Source organism: Penaeus chinensis, chromosome 6, assembly GCF_019202785.1.
Source record: "Penaeus chinensis breed Huanghai No. 1 chromosome 6, ASM1920278v2, whole genome shotgun sequence".
NCBI lineage: Eukaryota > Metazoa > Arthropoda > Malacostraca > Decapoda > Penaeidae > Penaeus > Penaeus chinensis.
The window spans coordinates 14453122-14470621 of NC_061824.1; the positions used below are offsets into that span (position 1 = coordinate 14453122).

Sequence of the window (17500 nt, forward strand, 5' to 3'; positions counted from 1 at the left end):
CGCCTTTTTCTCTCTCTCTATCACTCTCCTCTCCATCCCCTCTCCCCTCCCTCACTCTCTCCCCTCTCCTCCTCTCTCTCTTCTCCCTCTCTCCTCCCCCCCCCTCTCCCCCCCCCCTCCTCTCACTCTCTCTCTCCTCCTCTCCCCCTTCATCATCTCCCACCATCTCGCCCCCCCCCCCCCCTCTCTCTCTCTTCGCTCTCTCTCTCCTCCCTTCCTCCTCTTTCTCTCTTCATCATCCCCCCCCTCCCCCCTCCCTACTCTCTTATCTCTCTCCCACCTTCTCCCCTCCTCCTCCCCCTCACCTCTCTCCTCTCTCTCTCCCCTCTCTCTCGTCGTTCACCCCTCCCCCCCCCCCCCACCCTCTTCCTCCTCCTTCCTCCCTATCCCCCCCCCCCCCCCCCCCCCCTCCTCCTCTCTCTCTCTTCGCTTCCTCCCATCCTCTCTCTCTCTCTCCTCTCCTCTCTCACTCTCTCTCTCGTATCTCTCTCTCTTCTCTCTCTCTCTCTCTCTCCTCTCTCTCTCTCTCTCTAGTCCTCGCTCTCGCTCGCTATCGCTCTCTTCCCTTTCTTCTTCTTCTCTTCTTTCTTTCATTCTTTCTTTTCTTACTTTTCTTCTTTCCTCTCCTTCTCTTTCTTTCTTTCTTTCTTTCTTCTATCTTACTTTTCTTTCTTTCTTTCCTTTCTCTCTCTCTTTTCCTTCTTCCTTCTCTTCACTTCTTCTTTCTCTTTCTCTTCTTCTCTTTCTTTCTTTTTCTCCCTTCTCACTTCTCTCTTACTTCTCTTTCCTTTCTTCCTTCTTTCTTCATATCTCTCTTTCTTCCTCTTTCTTCATCCTTTCCTTTTCCTCTCTCTTTCCTTTCTTTTCTCTCTCTTCCTTCCTCTTTTCTTCCTTTCTCTTTTCTACTCCTTTTTCTCCTTTTCTCTTCCTTCTTTCTCTCATTTTTCTCTGCTTCCTCCTTCTCTCGCTCTCATCCCTTTCTCTTTTCTCTTTCTTGCTCTTTCTTTCTTTCTCTTTCTCTTTCTCTCGATGCATCTCACTTTCCCTTTTCTTCTCTTCTTTTCTCTTCCTTTTCTTTCTTTCTCCCTTCTTTTCTCTCTTTCGTTCTATTCCATCTCTTTCTTTCTTCTTCTCTCTTTCCTTCTTCCCCTTTCATCTTCTTTCTTTCTTCCTATTTCTTCTTCTATTCTTTACTTCTTTCTCTTTCTACTCTTCCTCTTTCTTCTTTTCTTCTTTTCTTTCTCTTCTCTCTCGTCCCTTCTCTTTTCTCACTCATCCCTTTCTTCCTTTCTCTTTCTTCTCTTCTTTCTTTCTATTCCCTTCTTCTTTCTCTCTCTCATCCCTTTCTTTCTTTCTCTTCTTCTTCTTCCTAGTTCTCCGCTCCCCCCCGCCTCCCTCTCTCCCTCTCTCTTTCTCTCTCTCTCTCATCTCTCTCTCTCTCTCTCTCTCCCTCTCCCTCTCTCTCCTCTCATCTCTTCCCTCCTCCCCCCCCCACCCCCACCCACCCCCCCCCCCCCCCCCTCTCTCTCTCTCTCACTCCTCTCTCTCCTCTCATTCTCTCTCCCTCTCACTCTCTCCTCTCCCCTCTCTCACTGTACTCTCGTTCTCTCTCTGTGTCCCACCTCTCTCTCTCTGCTCTGCTGTGGGGGTGACTCTGTTTGTTGTTTCTCTCTCTGTCCTCCTAGTATTATCTACTGCTCTCTGGTTCCGGAAACTAATAAGAATCCCCCACCTCATAAAAATATCCCCCCACCCCCCCCCCAATCGGTTTTTTTCTGTTTCTGTCCTGTTCTGTTTTTTGGTTCCCCCATAGTAATCCCTCTCTCTCTCCTCTCCTGGTGTCACTCTCTGTGGTCTTGTTGTCTGTTCTGGGTCTGGTGCTGTTTTTCTGGTATTGTCGTGTTGGTGTGCTGTCCACTGTGTAGTGTTCGAGTGCTCTCTCTCTCATCTCTGCTCTGTGGCTCCTCCACATGGGGTTCTCCTCCTTCTCTCTCTCTCTCTGTCCCTTTGCGTATCCACCCGCCCTTATTTGTCCCCAAACTCTCTCTCTCTCTCACTCTCTTCCACTCTCCTCTCTCTCCCTCTCTCTCTTCCTGCTCATCTCTCTCTCCTGTGTTCTGCTACTGTTCTCTCTGTGTTTGTGTTTCCTCTCAGTTTTCTCTCTCTCATCTCTGGTTTGTTTTTTTTTCATCTTCCTCTCTCTCTTTGTCCCTGTCTCTGCTGTCTCTTCTCATAGTTCCCTTCCCCCCCCCTATGTCTCTCTCTCCTCTCTCTGCACGTCTCTCTCATCTCCCTCTCCCTCTCCATCTCTCTCTCTCTTCTCGTCTCTCTCTCTTTGTCTCTCGCTCTCTCTCTCCTCTCTCTCGCTCTCGATCTGCACTGGCTCTCTCTCTCCTCGCTCTCTCTCTCTCTCTCTCTCTTCGCTCTCGTCCAATCCTCTCTCTCTCTCTTCCGTCTCTCTCTCTCTCTCTCTCGTCCGTCTCCTGTCTCTCTCTCTCTCATCTCTCTCTCTCTCCTCGTCTGTCTGTCCTCTCTCTCTCTCTCTCGACTCTTTCCTCTCTCCTCTCTCTCTTTCTTGTCTCCTCTCTCTCTCGTCTCTCCTCTTTCTCTCTCACTCTCACTCTCTTTCTCTCTCTCTCATCTCTCTCATCTCTTCTCTCTCTCTCTCTCTACTCATCTCTCTCTCTCATCTCTAGTCATCCTCTCTCTCTAATATATATATATTAATATATATGTATATATATACACATATGCATATCTCTCTCTCTCTCTCTTCTCTCTCTCTCTCTGTCTCACTCTCTCATCTGTCTCTCCCTCTCTCCTCTCTCTCTCACTCTCTCTCTCTCCCGCTCCCCCCTCTCTCTCTCTCCCTCTTCTTTCTCTCTCTCTCTCGCTCTCTCTCCCCTCTCACCTCCTCTCCCCCCCCCCCCTCTCTCTCTCTTCTCTCTCCTCTCTCTCTCTCTCTCTCTCATCTCTCCTCTCTCACTCTCTCTCTCCTGTCCTCTCCTGCTGTCTCTCGCTGTCTCTTCTTCTCTCTCCCCCCCCCCCCTCTCTCTCTTCCTTCTCCTCTCTCTCTCTCTCTCAATTTTCCCCTCTCTCTCTCTCTCTCTCTCTTCTCTTTCTCTCTCTCTCCCCTTCTGTCTCTCTCTGTCTGCCTCTGTTTCCATTTCTCCTCCCCTTTTTTTCTTTCCCTCTCTCTCTCTCTCTCCCTTCCCCTCCCCTCTCTCTCTTCTCCTCTTCTCCCTCTCTCCTCCTCTCTCTCTCTGTCTTCTCTGTCGTCTCTTTTCATTTCCTCCCCCCTTTCTTTCTTCTTCTCTCTCTCTCTCCCTCCTCCCCTCTCTCCTCTCTCTTCTCTCCTCTCCCTCTCTCCCCTTTTCTCTCTCTTTTTCCCTTCTCCTCTCCCTCTCTCTCTCTCCTTTCTCTCTCTCTCCTCCATCTCTCCTCCTCTCTCTCTCCTCCCTCTCTCCTCTCTCCTCTTTCCCCTTCTCCCCCTTCCCCTCTCTCTCTCTCCTAAATATATATATTTTAGTATAAATAAAACCTATGCCTTCTCTCTCCCCTCTCCCCTCATCTCTCCTCTCACTCTTCCTCTCTCTCTCTCTCCCCCCCTGCCCTCTGTTTTTCGCGCTCTCCCCTTCTCTCTCTCAATCTCTCTCTCACTCTCTCTCCCCTCTCTCTCCTCTCCCCCTCTCTCCTCTCTCTCCTATCTTTCTCTCTCTCTCTCTCTTCCTCTCCTCTCTCATCTCCCTCTCCTTCTCTCTCTCTCTCTCTCTCTCTCCTTCTCTCTCTCTCTCTCTCATATATTATATATATATATATATAAATTATATTTACCGTATCTTCCTCTCTCTTCTCTCCCTCTCTCTCTCTCTCTCTCTCCATCTCTTCCTCTCTCACTCTCTCTTCTTCGCGTCTCATTCTTCTCTCTCATCTCCTCTCCTCTCTCCTCTCTCTCTCTCTCTCTCTCTCTCTTCCCCCTCTCTCTCCTCTCTTTTCCCCTCTCTTTCTCCCCCTCTCTCATCTCTCTCCCCTCTCTCCTATATATATAAATATATTGTTTATATACACAAGCATCTCCCTCTCTCTCTCTCCTTTCTCTCTCTCTCCTCTTCTCTCTCTCTCTCATCTCCTCTCCTCTCTCCCTCTCTCTCTCTCTCTCTCTTCCTCTCGCTCTCCCCTGGGGCTCTCTTCTCTCCTCTCTCTCTCTCTCTCTCTCTCTCTCCCTCTCTCAACCATCTCTCCTCTATCTCTCTCTTCCCTTTTCTCTCTCTCCCCCTCTTAACACTCTCTCTCCTCCCCTCTCCTCCTCCTTTTCTCTCTCCCCCCCTCCTCTCCCTCCTCCCCCCAAAAATAAAAAAAAAACCTCCCTCTCCTCCCCTCCCTCCCCTTCCCCCCTCCCCCTCCCTCCCCCCTTTTCCCCTCCTCCCTCGTCCTCTTTTTTCCTCCCGCTCTTCTCGCCTCTCTCGCTCTGGCCCTCTCCCCCTCTCTCTGTCTCTCTATCCCTGTCTCCCTCTCTTCTTCTTTCTCTCTCCCACTCTTTCTCTCTCTCCTCCTTCTCTCTCTCTCTCTCCCTCTCTCTCTCTCTCTCTCCTCTATAAAATATATATATATATATTATAAATTTTTTTATATCTGCTGTCTCTCTTTTCCTTCACCCCCCCGTGTTTTCTTTTTTGTCTGCCCTTCTCTGTCCCCCCCTTTTTTCCCTCCCCTTTTCCCCCTTTTCTCTTTTTTTTCTCCCCTCTCTCTCTACTTTTTTTCTCCCCCCTCCCCCTCTCACTTTTCCTCCCCCTTTTCCCCCCCTTTTCTCCCCCCCCGCTCTCTCTTCTCTCTCTCCCCTTTTCCCCCCGCCTCTTTTGCTTCCCCGGGCTCCCTTTTTGTCCTGTTTTGCCCTTTTTCTCTCTTTCTCTCTCCCCCTGTCTCTATCCCCCTCTCTCCCCCCCTCCCCTCCCCGCTCTCTCCCCTTTTTTAAATATATATAAATATAAATATAAATATATATATATAAAAAATATAAAAACAATACAAAAAACAAAATTTTATAAAAATTTATATATATATATATATATAAAATATATAAATATATTATTTTTTTTTCCCAAAATTTTTCAAAAACCTTTCAAAACCTTTTATCTTTGACTCTTCTTGGAAAACATCAATTTCTCATCATCCGAAGCCTTCGTTTCCTTCCGTTTAGCTCCTTTGTCAGAAGTGCACATATATCCTCTTCTATTTCCGACAAACCCGCTTATCCTCCTCAAACATCACCTGTCGACAGTCCCCTTCCCTCTGCCAGGCCCTCCCACACCCCAGCAGCCACGCCCTCTTGCTCCCTGCCACTCACCTTCACCCCTGCTGTCTCTTCGTTCTTCTGAGCCCCTTTTTTCTGTTGGTATCCAGCTCTCTCCTTTTACCCTCCCTTTATCCACTTCTATCTCTCCTTTAAAGGGGCCCCTTTCCCTCTCACACTTTTTCTTTTAACCCCCCCTCTGAAATTTCCTCTCCTTTCCCCCTCGGCCCCCCTCCTTATTTTTTTCCCTTCTCCCTTCTTCAGCCCCCCTCTTTACCCCCTTTCTCCTTTCATTTCCCCCCTCTTCTTTACTCCTTTCTTTTTCACCCCCCTCTCATCTCCTCCCCCCTTCCCCCCGTTCAGGCCAGCCCCTCTTTATTGTCCTTACTTTCAGTCCCCTCTCTATCCTCTCTCCTTTCATTTCCCCCTTCTCAAAATCCTCCCCTCCGTTCACAAGGTTCAAGGCCCCCCCTCTGTTTTCTCCCCCTTTTAAAGCTCCCTCTAACTTATCTTTCCTTTCTGTTTTCTCCTTCGATCACTTCCCTCTACTCTCTTTCCTTCCATTCCCTTTCTTATCTCTCTTTTGTTATCTCTGTCCTCTCTCTCCCTTCACTCCCTCTCTTTTCCCTCATTTCAGGTCCCTCTCTCTTCTCTCTCCTTTCATCCCCTACCCTCTTCTCATTTCCTTTCATTCCCTCTCTCCAGTTTCTTCTTTCATCTCTCTCCTCTCTCTCCTTACCGCCCGCTCGTCTAACATTTCAGCCCCTTCCCTATTCTCTCCCTCTTTCTTCTCTCCTTTTTGCCCCGAATGCAAATCTCTCCTTCCGGATCCCCCCTTTCTCTATAGAATCTCCTTGGTAAGTTAAGGGTCTCTTGTTATCTGGTGTCATTCGCTTACTAAGGAAAGGTTTTCCTCGGGAAATAGAGCTAGAGCGTAGTCGAAACCTCCCGGTACGGGGGCTGAAGAAAATGACAACGAAAAGGGTTTTTTTCCCTTTGCGGACGAAGGCTGGACTGGATCTATGACCAGCCAGACCTGCCTTCAGTCATGGCCGAAGGACAAACAAACGTCTGTAGAAGCCTGGTTAATTCTCTCCTTGACAGCAGCCTGAACTAGCTGGAGTCGTGGCCAAAGGCAAAAAGTCTATACACGGCAGAGCTTGTTCTGTTTTGATTTCCCCGATCACTAGAGAAGTCACTCTTGACCATCGCGTGCGTCTAGGTCAGTGACATGGCTGTTTTCAGTGGGTCACGTGGAAATCAGACATGGCTTCAAGCATGGCTTCAGGTGCATACATTGCTGCTCATTTATTTGGCCATCTTGGTTCATGGAATTTTATACTCCTTCCTTCTTTCTCTATCCTTCCAATCTACTCTCTCTTCTCTCTCGTTACAACCTCCTCTTAATTCTCCGTACCCATTCAACCCCTTCTCTACTCTCTCCTTTCCACCCCATTCTATTCCATATACTATGTCCTTCTAAACTCTTCTCTCTTACTTTTCAACCTCTTTACTTCCTTTCTCTCTTCCCGGCCTCTCCATCTCTTTAAAATCTCCTTTTTCAACCCATACCCATCTCTCTTTTTTATCCTCCTAGCTCACCATCCTCCTCTTCCTCTCCTTCGTCTCCTCCCCTTCCTCCCCTTCCTCCCCTTCCTCCTCGTCCTCCCCTTCCCCTCCTTCCTCCCTTCGTCCCTCCTCCCCTTCCTCCTCTTCCTCTCCTTCCTCCTCTTCCTCTCCTTCGTCCTCCTCCCCTTCCTCCTCTTCCTCTCCTTCCTCCTCTTCCTCTCCTTCGTCTCCTCCCCTTCCTCCTCTTCCTCCCCTTCCTCCCCTTCCTCCTCTTCCTCCTCTTCCTCCCCTTCCTCCTCTTCCTCCCCTTCCTCCCCTTTCCCTTTCCCCTTCCTCCCTCTTCCTCCTCTTCCTCCCCTTCCCTCTTCCTCCCCTTCTCTCTTTCCTCCCCTTCCCTCTTCCTCCCCTTCCCTCTTCCTCCCCTTCCTCCTCTTTCCTCCCCCTTCCTCCCCTTCCCCCTTCCTCCTCTTCTCCCCTTTCCCCCTCCTCCCTCTTCCTCCCCCCTTCCCCTCTTCCTTCCTCCCTTCCCCTTTCCTCTCCTTTCTCCTTCCTCCTCTTCCTCCCTTCGTCTCCTCCCCTTTCCCCCCTCTTCCTCTTTCCTTCCCCTCTTCCTCCTCCTTTTCCGTCTCCCCCCTTCCTCCTCTTCCTCCTCTTCCTCCCTTCCCCCCTCTCCTCCTCTTCCTTCCCCCTTCCCCTCTTCCCCCCCTTCCTCCCTTCCCCTCTTTTCCCCCCCTTCCTCCTCTTCCTCCCCTTCCCCCCTCTTTTCCCTTTCCCGTTCTCCCCTCTTCCTCCTCTTCCTCCCCTTCTCCTCTTCCTCCTCTTCCCCTCCTTCCTTCCCCTTCCTCCTCCTCTTCCTTCTTCCTCCCCTTCCTCCTCTTCCTCCCCTTCCTCCTCTTTACCTCCCCTTTCCCCCTCTTCCTCCTCTTCCTTTCCTCCCTTTCCCCCTCTTCCTCCTCTCTCCCCTTTTCCCCCTCTTTTCCCCCCTTCCTCCTCTTCCTCCCTTCCTCCCTTCCTCCTCTCCTCCCCTTCCTTTCCCCTCCCTTCCCCCCCTTTCCCCCTCTTCCTCCCCTTCCTCCTCTTCCTTCCCGTTTTCCCTCTCCTCCTCTTTTCCCCTTCCTCCTCTCCTCCCCTTCCCCTCTTCCTCCTCTTCCTCCCCTTCCTCCTCTTCCTCCCCTTCCCCCTCTTTCCTCCCCTTCCTCCTCTTCCTCCCCTTCCCCTCTTCCTCCCTTCCTCCTCCCCCTCCCTTCCTCCCTTTTCCCCCCCTTCCTTCCTCTCCTCCCCTTCCTCCTCTTCCCTCCCCTTCTCCCCCCTTCCTTCCTTCCCGTTCCTCCTCTTTTTTCCTCCCCTTCCTCCCTTTTCCTCCTCTTCCTCCCCTTCCCCTCTCCTCCCCTCCTCCTCTTCCTCCCCTTCCTCCTCTTCCTCCCCTTCCTCCTCTTCCTTCCCCTTCCTCCTCTTCCTCCCCTTCCTCCTCTTCCTCCTCTTCCTCCCCTTCCTCCTCTTCCTCCCCTTCCTCCTCTTCCCCCCCTTCCTCCTCTTCCTCCCCTTCCTCCCTTCCTCCCTTCCCTCTCTCTGTCTCCTCCTCCTCCCCTTCCTCCTCTTTCCTCCCCTTCCTCCCCTTCCTCCCCTTCCTCTTCCTCCTTATCTCCTCCCCTCCCTCCCCTCTCCTCCTCTCCTCCCCTTTCCCCCTTCCTCCCCTTCCCTCCTCTTCCTCCCCTTCCTCCCCTTCCTCCCTTCCTCCCCCTCCCCCTTCCTCCCCTCCTCCTCCTCTCTCTCCTTCTCCTCCTCCCCTTCCTCCTCTTCCCTCCCCTCTCCCTTTCCTCTTCCTTCCCCTTCCTCCTCTTCCTCCCTTCCTCCCTTCCTCCCCTTCCCCTATTCCTCTCCTTCTCTTCCTCCCTCCCCCTGTTCCTCCCCTCTCCTCTTCCTCCCTTCCTCCCCTTCCTCCTTTCCTCCCCTTCCCCTCTTCCTCCTTTCCTCCCCTTCCTCCTTTCCTCTCTTTCCTCCTTTCCTCCCCTTCCTCCTTTCCTCCCCTTCCTCCTTTCCTCTCCTCCTTCCTCCCCTTCCTCCTTTCCTCTTCCTCCTTTCCTCCCCTTCCTCCTCTTCTCACCTTCTCCTCTTCCCCCTTCCTCCTCTTACCTCCCCTTCCTCCTTCCTTCCTCTTTCCCCTCTCTCTTCCTCCCCTTCCTCCTCTTTCCCTCCCCTTCCTCCTCTTCCTCCCCTTCCTCCTCTTCCTCATCCCATTCCTCCTCTTCCTTCTCGTTCCTCCTCTTCCTCCTCTTACCTCCCCTTCCCTCCTCTTCCTCCCTTCCTCATCTCTCCTCTTCCATCCTCCCTTCCTCCTCTTTCCTCCTCCTTTCCTCCCTCATCCTCCCCTTCCTCCTCTCCCCCCTTCCTCTCTTCCTCCCCCTTCCTCTCTTCCTTCCTCCCCTTCCTCCTCTTCATCCCTTCCTCCTCTCCCCTTTGCCCTTCCTCCTCTCCCCCCTTCCTCCTCTTCCTCTTCTTTTTCCTCTCCTCCTTCCCCCTTCTCTCTTCTCTTCCCTCTCCCTTTCTCTCCTCTTTTCCCCTCTTCCCTCTCCTCCCCCTTCCTTCTCTTCTCTCTCTCTTCTCCCTTCTTCCTTCATCCTTTTCCCTCTCCTCCCATCCTTCTCTTCATTTCTTCCCTCTCCCCCTATTCCTCCATTCCTCCTCTTGCTCTCTTCCTCTCCTCCCATCCTTGTCTTCCTCTCTTCCCTCTCCTCCTATTCCTTCATCTCTCCTCTTCCTATCTTCCCTCTTCTCCCAATCTTCTATCCTTCTCCTCTTCTCTTTACTTTCCTCACAGGCCAGCCACCTTCCACCTGCGCCCACTCTTTAGCAGTGGTGGACCTGCATACTGAAAAGGTCGGAGTTCGCCAGACCGTTTTTAAGAGCTGTGAAGGAATGAGGGAGTGATGCTGCCTAGGGCTTTCTCTTTGTGTTGGGGATATCCTTGTAGCATAAACATTTTGGAAGCACTTCTAATCAGAGACCGAAATGGAGGAGTAAATCAAGAGCTCAGTTAAGGGGGAAAAAAAAAATAATAATAATAACACCAAAAATAACAACAAGAATAACGACAACAACAACAAAGAAAAACATAATAAAATTACATTTATCGATACACATGATGTATAAATGAAATCCATTTTCAACAATAGTGTGGAGAAATCCTGGACAGTGATGATATTAATACCTTCATGAAAACAATCTTCAAATAAAAAAAACAAAAAATCTTCATGGAAATAGTAATGATAATGTTTCCATTGTCTTCATCTATGGAGAAATTATATAATCAATTATAATAATAATAAGGATGGTGATGTTAATGGTTATAATAATGATAATGATAATAATTATTATAACAACAACAATAATAACAATATTAATGATAATAATAAGAACAATAATAACAATATTAATGATAATAATAAGAACAATAATAACAATATTAATGATAATAATAACAACAATAATAACAATAAAACTAATTATAAAAAATAAAATAACAATAAGAAAGCAATAATAATAATGATAATGATAATAACTATGATCATTATTATCATTATTATCCTAACCATAATGATAATATCAGTACTTATATAGATAATATAAAAAAGGAGTCTACTAATACTAATATTAATATAATAGCAATAATAACAACAATGTGGAGAAAATCATAAACAGTAAGGCTTTTGATACCTATAAGACAACTTAAATCTCAATGACTATCATAATGATAATGAGGTCATCATTATCATATATGCAATGATGATATAATTGATAATAATGAAAATAATGATAATAATAATAAAGATAATGGTGATGATTACGATAATAACAATAATAATAATAACAATGAAGATAACACTAACAATAATAACAACAATAACAATGATAGTAATAACAAAAATGACAATAGTGATAATAATAATAGTGATGATGATGACGATGATGATGATAACAACAGCAACAAAGATAATAATAACAACATCAACAACAACAACAGGAATAGTATCAATAATAATAATAATAATGATAATAATAATAATATTAGCAACAACAATAACAATGATCATAATAATAAAAGATGATGATAATGATATTATATGAATGATAATATTAATAATAATAATAATAATGATAACAATAAAAATAATAATGATAATAATCATAATCATACCGATAATAATGATAATAATAAAAACAATAATTCTAATTACAACAATAATAATAACAACAACAATGAAAAAATGGGAATATTCATAGCAATGATAATAATGGGGATACTCATAATAACCGTAATAATAATGATGATAATTTTGATAATGAAAATAATAGTAATAATAATTTTAATAATGATAATAATATCAACAACAACAATAATAATAACGATCATAAAATATATGGTAATAATAATAATGACAAGAAAGATAATAATCATAGTAATAATAATAATGACAAGAAAGATAATCATAGTAATAATAATAATTGCAATTATCAGTAATATTTTTTTCTTATCATTACCATTATCATCAGCATCACTATATTCTTCTTATTTTTCTTCTTCTTATTTTTCTTACTATTATTATTATCATTATTGTTATCATTATCATCACGGTTATTTAAATTATTGCAATGACAATAATAATGATGATGATGATGAAAAAGATAATAATAAAGATAATAACAACAATAATAATCATTTTGATACCAATAATAATATATATATATATGTATATATATACATATACATATATGTACATAATCACACAGACACACAAACTGTAAAAGTTATATAGAGGCCTTTATACATTGGCTTGCAGGGGTACTCAGTTCTATAACGGCTTGACTCTTTATTTATGAAAAGTACTACACAGTGAAGGGAACACACAAGACGAGTCTTGGGTAAGCGCCGAGTGCTTATGCAGAGGGAGACGTCAGTAGGGATCCGCAAAGACCTAGCTTAAGCTACCAACCGTCTCTGATAGATATGATAACATATAAGGAAAACGACAACGGCAAACCGTAAGGATTTACTTGAACCAGTTGTCGTCATACAGAGAAAAAATGTATGTAAATTAAGAAATCGGATATTAGCCACTCGTCACGACTGACAAAATCGCGGGCAAAAGAAATACATCATAGATCTTTATGCCTGCAACTATGAGAGCAAAAGGGTTCAGTGTCTTTTGTTCCGCATGGATGAGTGAGTCACACAGAGCGGAATGTATGACAAACACGAAGATTAACGTTCACTTTAACAATAATGCAATAAACTAGCGATGCAATTAATACAAAATTATTTCAACTACCACATTGAATTCAATATTTAATGATATGCGACAGAATGTAGTCACTAATGAAAGGTGACGTGAAAAATGTTCGCAGGCTTTCTCGCAAGCAAATCTTCTCGGGGTCAGCAAATATCCCGAGGTAGCCATGTCTAGCTGTGCATGTGACTTCATCCTATGACCAAAAAACTGTACTGAAGGAGGCGAACAAGCCGGGAAATTTATAAATAACCCACTCTATTCTGCGAATCTGTGATGGGTGTTCGTAACATGCCCTATGGGTATATATCACGAATCACACTATAGCTTGAGATTTACTCAAAACATGCAAGCGACTTCTAGAGGGTGAGAAGGTTGTGATTGATAAGCGAATAAATGATTCTAGCTTAAACCCTAGCCCAACATTAATTAACGAACGTAACTGAACTGCGGGTATATATATATATATATATATATATATATATATATATATATATATATATATATATTTATTTATCTGACCTAAGCTCATATAAACTCGTCATCTAAGTCATCGCCAAGTCGATGGTTCTCTACTGGACTTCGAGCCACGTAGCAAACAGCCACGCGTTCTATGTCCAATGGCTTACACAAATCGTGCTTATGTATACGATATACACACACAGACATACATACACACACACACAAAGTGTGTGTGTGTGTGTGTGTGTGTGTGTGTGTGTGTGTGTGTGTGTGTGTGTGTGTGTGTGTGTGTGTGTGTGTGTGTGTGTGTGTGTGTGTGTGTGTGTGTGTGTGTGTGTGTGTGTGTGTGTGTGTGTGTGTGTGTGTGTGCGCACACACACACACACACACACACACACACATATATGCATTTATATAGAAGGATAGATATGCGTGAGTGTGTGTGTATATATGTGTGTGAGTGCCTAAACGGACGTCTGGGCATTAGTAACATACGGATGGCGACTCACATAGCCTGACGTAGAGGAGGTACTGCATGGACGCCCTCGGTGAAGGGTCCAGGATGGTCCCACGCATGGCCACGTGCGCAATGCAGAATTCGACCACCACGCAGCCCGAGAGAATAACGAGGTAGCCGACCACGTGCTCCCGCAGGCCCGACCAGCAGGCATAACCCTCCTCGCGGGTTCCTACGACGCCGTATATCACTGACAAGACCACAAGCCTGCGGGGAAAGACAAAAACGATTGCTATTTGATAATGATAGTAATGGTAATAGTAATGATAATAATAATGATAATAATAATGATGTTATTAATATCAATAAAAATAAATGATAATAATAATAATGATAATAATGATAATAGTAATGATAATTACAACAATAATAATAATTACAATAAAAATGATAATAATAATGATAATGATAATAATTATAATAATAATAATATATTTTTTTAAATAATAATAGTAATTATAATAATAATGAAAATAATAATAATGACATTAATATTAAAAAAGATAGTAACAATGATAATGATGATAATAATATTATTGATGATGATAATGATAATAGTAATAATAGTTACAATAATGATAATTATAATAAAAATAATAGTAATAGTAATAGTAACGAAAATATAATAATAACAACAATAATATTATCATCAATAATGATAATAATAATAACAATAATAATTATAATAATTAGAATAATAATAATAATAATAACAATAATAATAATAATAGTAATTATAATAATATTATTAATAATGATAATGATAATGATAATAATACTAATGTTGATAATAATAATAATCATAATAATAATAACAATAATAATAATAATAATAATAATAGTAATAGTAATTATAATAATATTATTAGTATTAATAATAATATTAATAATAATAATTATAATAATAATGATAATAACAAGAACAACAACAACAATAATAATAATAATAATAATAATAATAATAATAATAATAATAATAATAATAATAATAATAATGATAATGATAATAATGATAATAATAATAATAATAACAATAATAATGATAATAATAATAATGATAATAATAATAACAATAATAATAATAATGATAATTATAATAATAAAAATAATAATAAAAATAATATTTACTATTGAATAATAATAACAGTGATAATGATAGTAATAATAATAATAACAATAATAAAAATGATAGTAATAATAATAATCATAATCGAAATAATAATAATAGTAATAAAAATAATCATAATCGAAATAATAATAATAATAATAATAATAATAATAATAATAATAATAATGATAATAACAATAATAATAATAATAATAATAATAATAATAATAATAACAATAATAGTAACAATGATAATAACAATAATAATAATAATAATAATAATAATAATAATATTAATAATAATAACAATAATAAAAATGATAGTAATAATAATAATCATAATCGAAATAATAATAATAATAGTAATAAAAATAATCATAATCGAAATAATAATAATAATAATAATAATAATAATAATAATAATAATAATAATAATAATAACAATGATAATAACAATAATAATAATAATAATAATAATAATAATAATAATAATAATAATAATAATAATAATAATAATAACAATAATAATAACAATAATAATAACAATAATGATCATAGTGATAAGGATAGCAATAATGTTAATGATAATAATAATAGTAATAATGATAATGATAATGATAATGATAATAACAACAACGACAACAATAATGATAATAACAATAATGATAACAATAATAATAATAATAATAATAATAATAATAATAATAACAAAATATTAATCCCAATAAATTAATAATAATAATAATAATAATAATAATAATAATAATAATAATAATAATAATAATAATAATAGTGATGATGATAAAAATTATATTAATAATGATATAAGAATGATAATAGAAATAATGATAATATAAATAGTGATAATAATGATTATGAAGATAATGTTTATGATGATAATAATGATTATAATGATTTATATAATAATGATGATAATAATAATGGTTAATAGAATATCAACAAGAACAGAAACAACTGCAATAATAATAATTATCATTATAATAATACTAATGATAAAAAATAATTATTACATCAGCATCCTCATCATAACAAAAACACTAGCAAGAAGAAACAACAACAGCAACAGCAACAACAAAAATGCTGGTATCGTTATAATAATGATAATGATGATAAAAAAAGAAGATAATAGTAATAATAATAATAATAATAGTAATAATAATAATAATAATAATAATAATAATAATAATAATAATAATAATAATGATAATAATTATCATTATCATTATCATTGTCAATATCATTATTATAATTATTATTATTATCATTACTACCATTATCATTATTAGCATTATTATAATGATAATTATAATAATAGCAATAATAATATTGATATTGATAATGATAATAATAATAACAATAACAATAACAATAATAACAATAACAATAATAATAATAGCAATAATAATAATAATGATGATAATAATAATAATGATAATAATATTAATAATAATAATAACAATAATAACATTTATAATAATAATAATAATAATAATAATATAATAAGATTAGTAATAATAATAATAAGAAGAAGTTTAATAATAATACCAATAAAAACTATTAATAATAATCATAATAGTTATAATGGTAATGATAGTCATAATGGAAATAATATTAATATTATTATTTTCAGTCATGTTTTTTACGTGATATCTTGTATCACATATGTTTGATGCATTATAATTATTTATTACCTTGTTTGATTTTGATTACAATGCCATTCATCATTTACTACCTACACTGATCTACTACGCAGGACACAGTTTCACAGTGTGTTGCCTGTGGAATGCGCACCATAGTTGAATATGTCGCGCTATTTCCGTAGAGTTATACGCGAACTAAGTGCTTTCCAAGCAGCGATGGAGCCTAACATTTAGTATACACATGTTCACGCATGCGTGAACATGTGTGTAAGAAAAATATGAGGAAACACGTGTACTGAAATACATATATGAATATGCCCCTGACAAGTAAATCCTTCACGAAATCCACGCTTTTGTACTGACACCGTCTGCCCCTCTCCTTCATATCTTTGAAATGCCCCAATTCCCTACTCCCCACCTGAGCGCCCTGCACTAAGTGTGCCACACAACCCTCTTTTGTGTGTTTGTCGACACAAGGACCCCAAGGATCACTCTCGGACTCCTGGAGGGGCATCCGAAGGAATAGGGAAGGAACGGGAAGGTGAAGAGGAGTAAGACAAGATGAAAGTAGAGAAGAAAGTAATGGGGCAGGAAGGAAAGAGAAGGCGTCCGAAGCAGGATTAGGCACTTAGACGACGGAAAACTGGGCGGGGAGGCCTGGAAGTCAAACAAACAAACAATAATAATATAGTTAATGGAGTCATCCTCTTCAGCATAAACAGGGACACATAATTGCAAACACATATATACATACAGTACATATGGACACACACACACACACACACACACACACACACACACACACACACACACACACACACACACACACACACACACACACACCCACACAGTCTCTGTCTTCCTGACACACACACACACACACATTTTCTTTCTTGTACACACACGCACAAATACACGGACAGTACACTACAACGTTTCCACACACGCAGTCCAGCAATAGTTCTACGAATGTGTCGCTCGACTCTTGCGCGACATTTCTCGCGCCTGAACCCTGCTACCATGCGGGCGTTACAGTTTACCATAAGCCAGATTGTTCACAAAAGTTATCACAACTCGCATCTCTGACAGTCTGGATTCCAGCCAGCTTAGAGAACAGTGGATTCTCAACAGTCCACATCCACATGCTCACCCAAATAAGAGAAAAGATAAAATAATATAAGAAACCCTTGTGTATGGAATTCTTCAATTACGAAAAGGCATTTGACTCTGTACAAATACCAATAGTACTAGAAGCTATTCGCAGACAGGGAATTTAGGAGGTAAATTGTAAAATATTGGAAGATATGCACGAAGATGGGACAGCAACCATCATAAGGAAATCGATAAAATATCAATTAAAAAAAGTATTAGACAGGGCGATACCATCTCACCAAAACTGTTTACAGCTTGCCTTCAGGAAATATTCAAGAAGCTAGAATGGAACAGAAAGGGTATCAAAATAGGAGACGAATACCTAAACAATCTAGGATTTGCAGATTATATTGTTTTCTTCAGTGAATCTGCAAATGAAATGCAGCAACTAATAAAAAATCTGAAAAGAGAATGTCTGAGAGTTGGCCTTAGGATGAATAAGAAAAATATTAAGAT

The 17500-nt window shown here is 40.6% G+C and overlaps 1 protein-coding gene across 2 annotated transcripts in view; it reads right to left on the reverse strand.

Annotated features, from left to right (window-relative positions):
• Positions 1-17500, reverse strand: part of LOC125026536 (diacylglycerol lipase-alpha-like) — a 205031-nt gene that overhangs the window by 83467 nt on the left and 104064 nt on the right. For both annotated transcript variants that reach the window (XM_047615035.1, XM_047615033.1), the window contains exon 2: positions 13116-13330. In XM_047615035.1, the coding sequence (XP_047470991.1) occupies positions 13116-13330 (215 nt within the window). The remainder of the gene's footprint in view (positions 1-13115; positions 13331-17500) is intronic.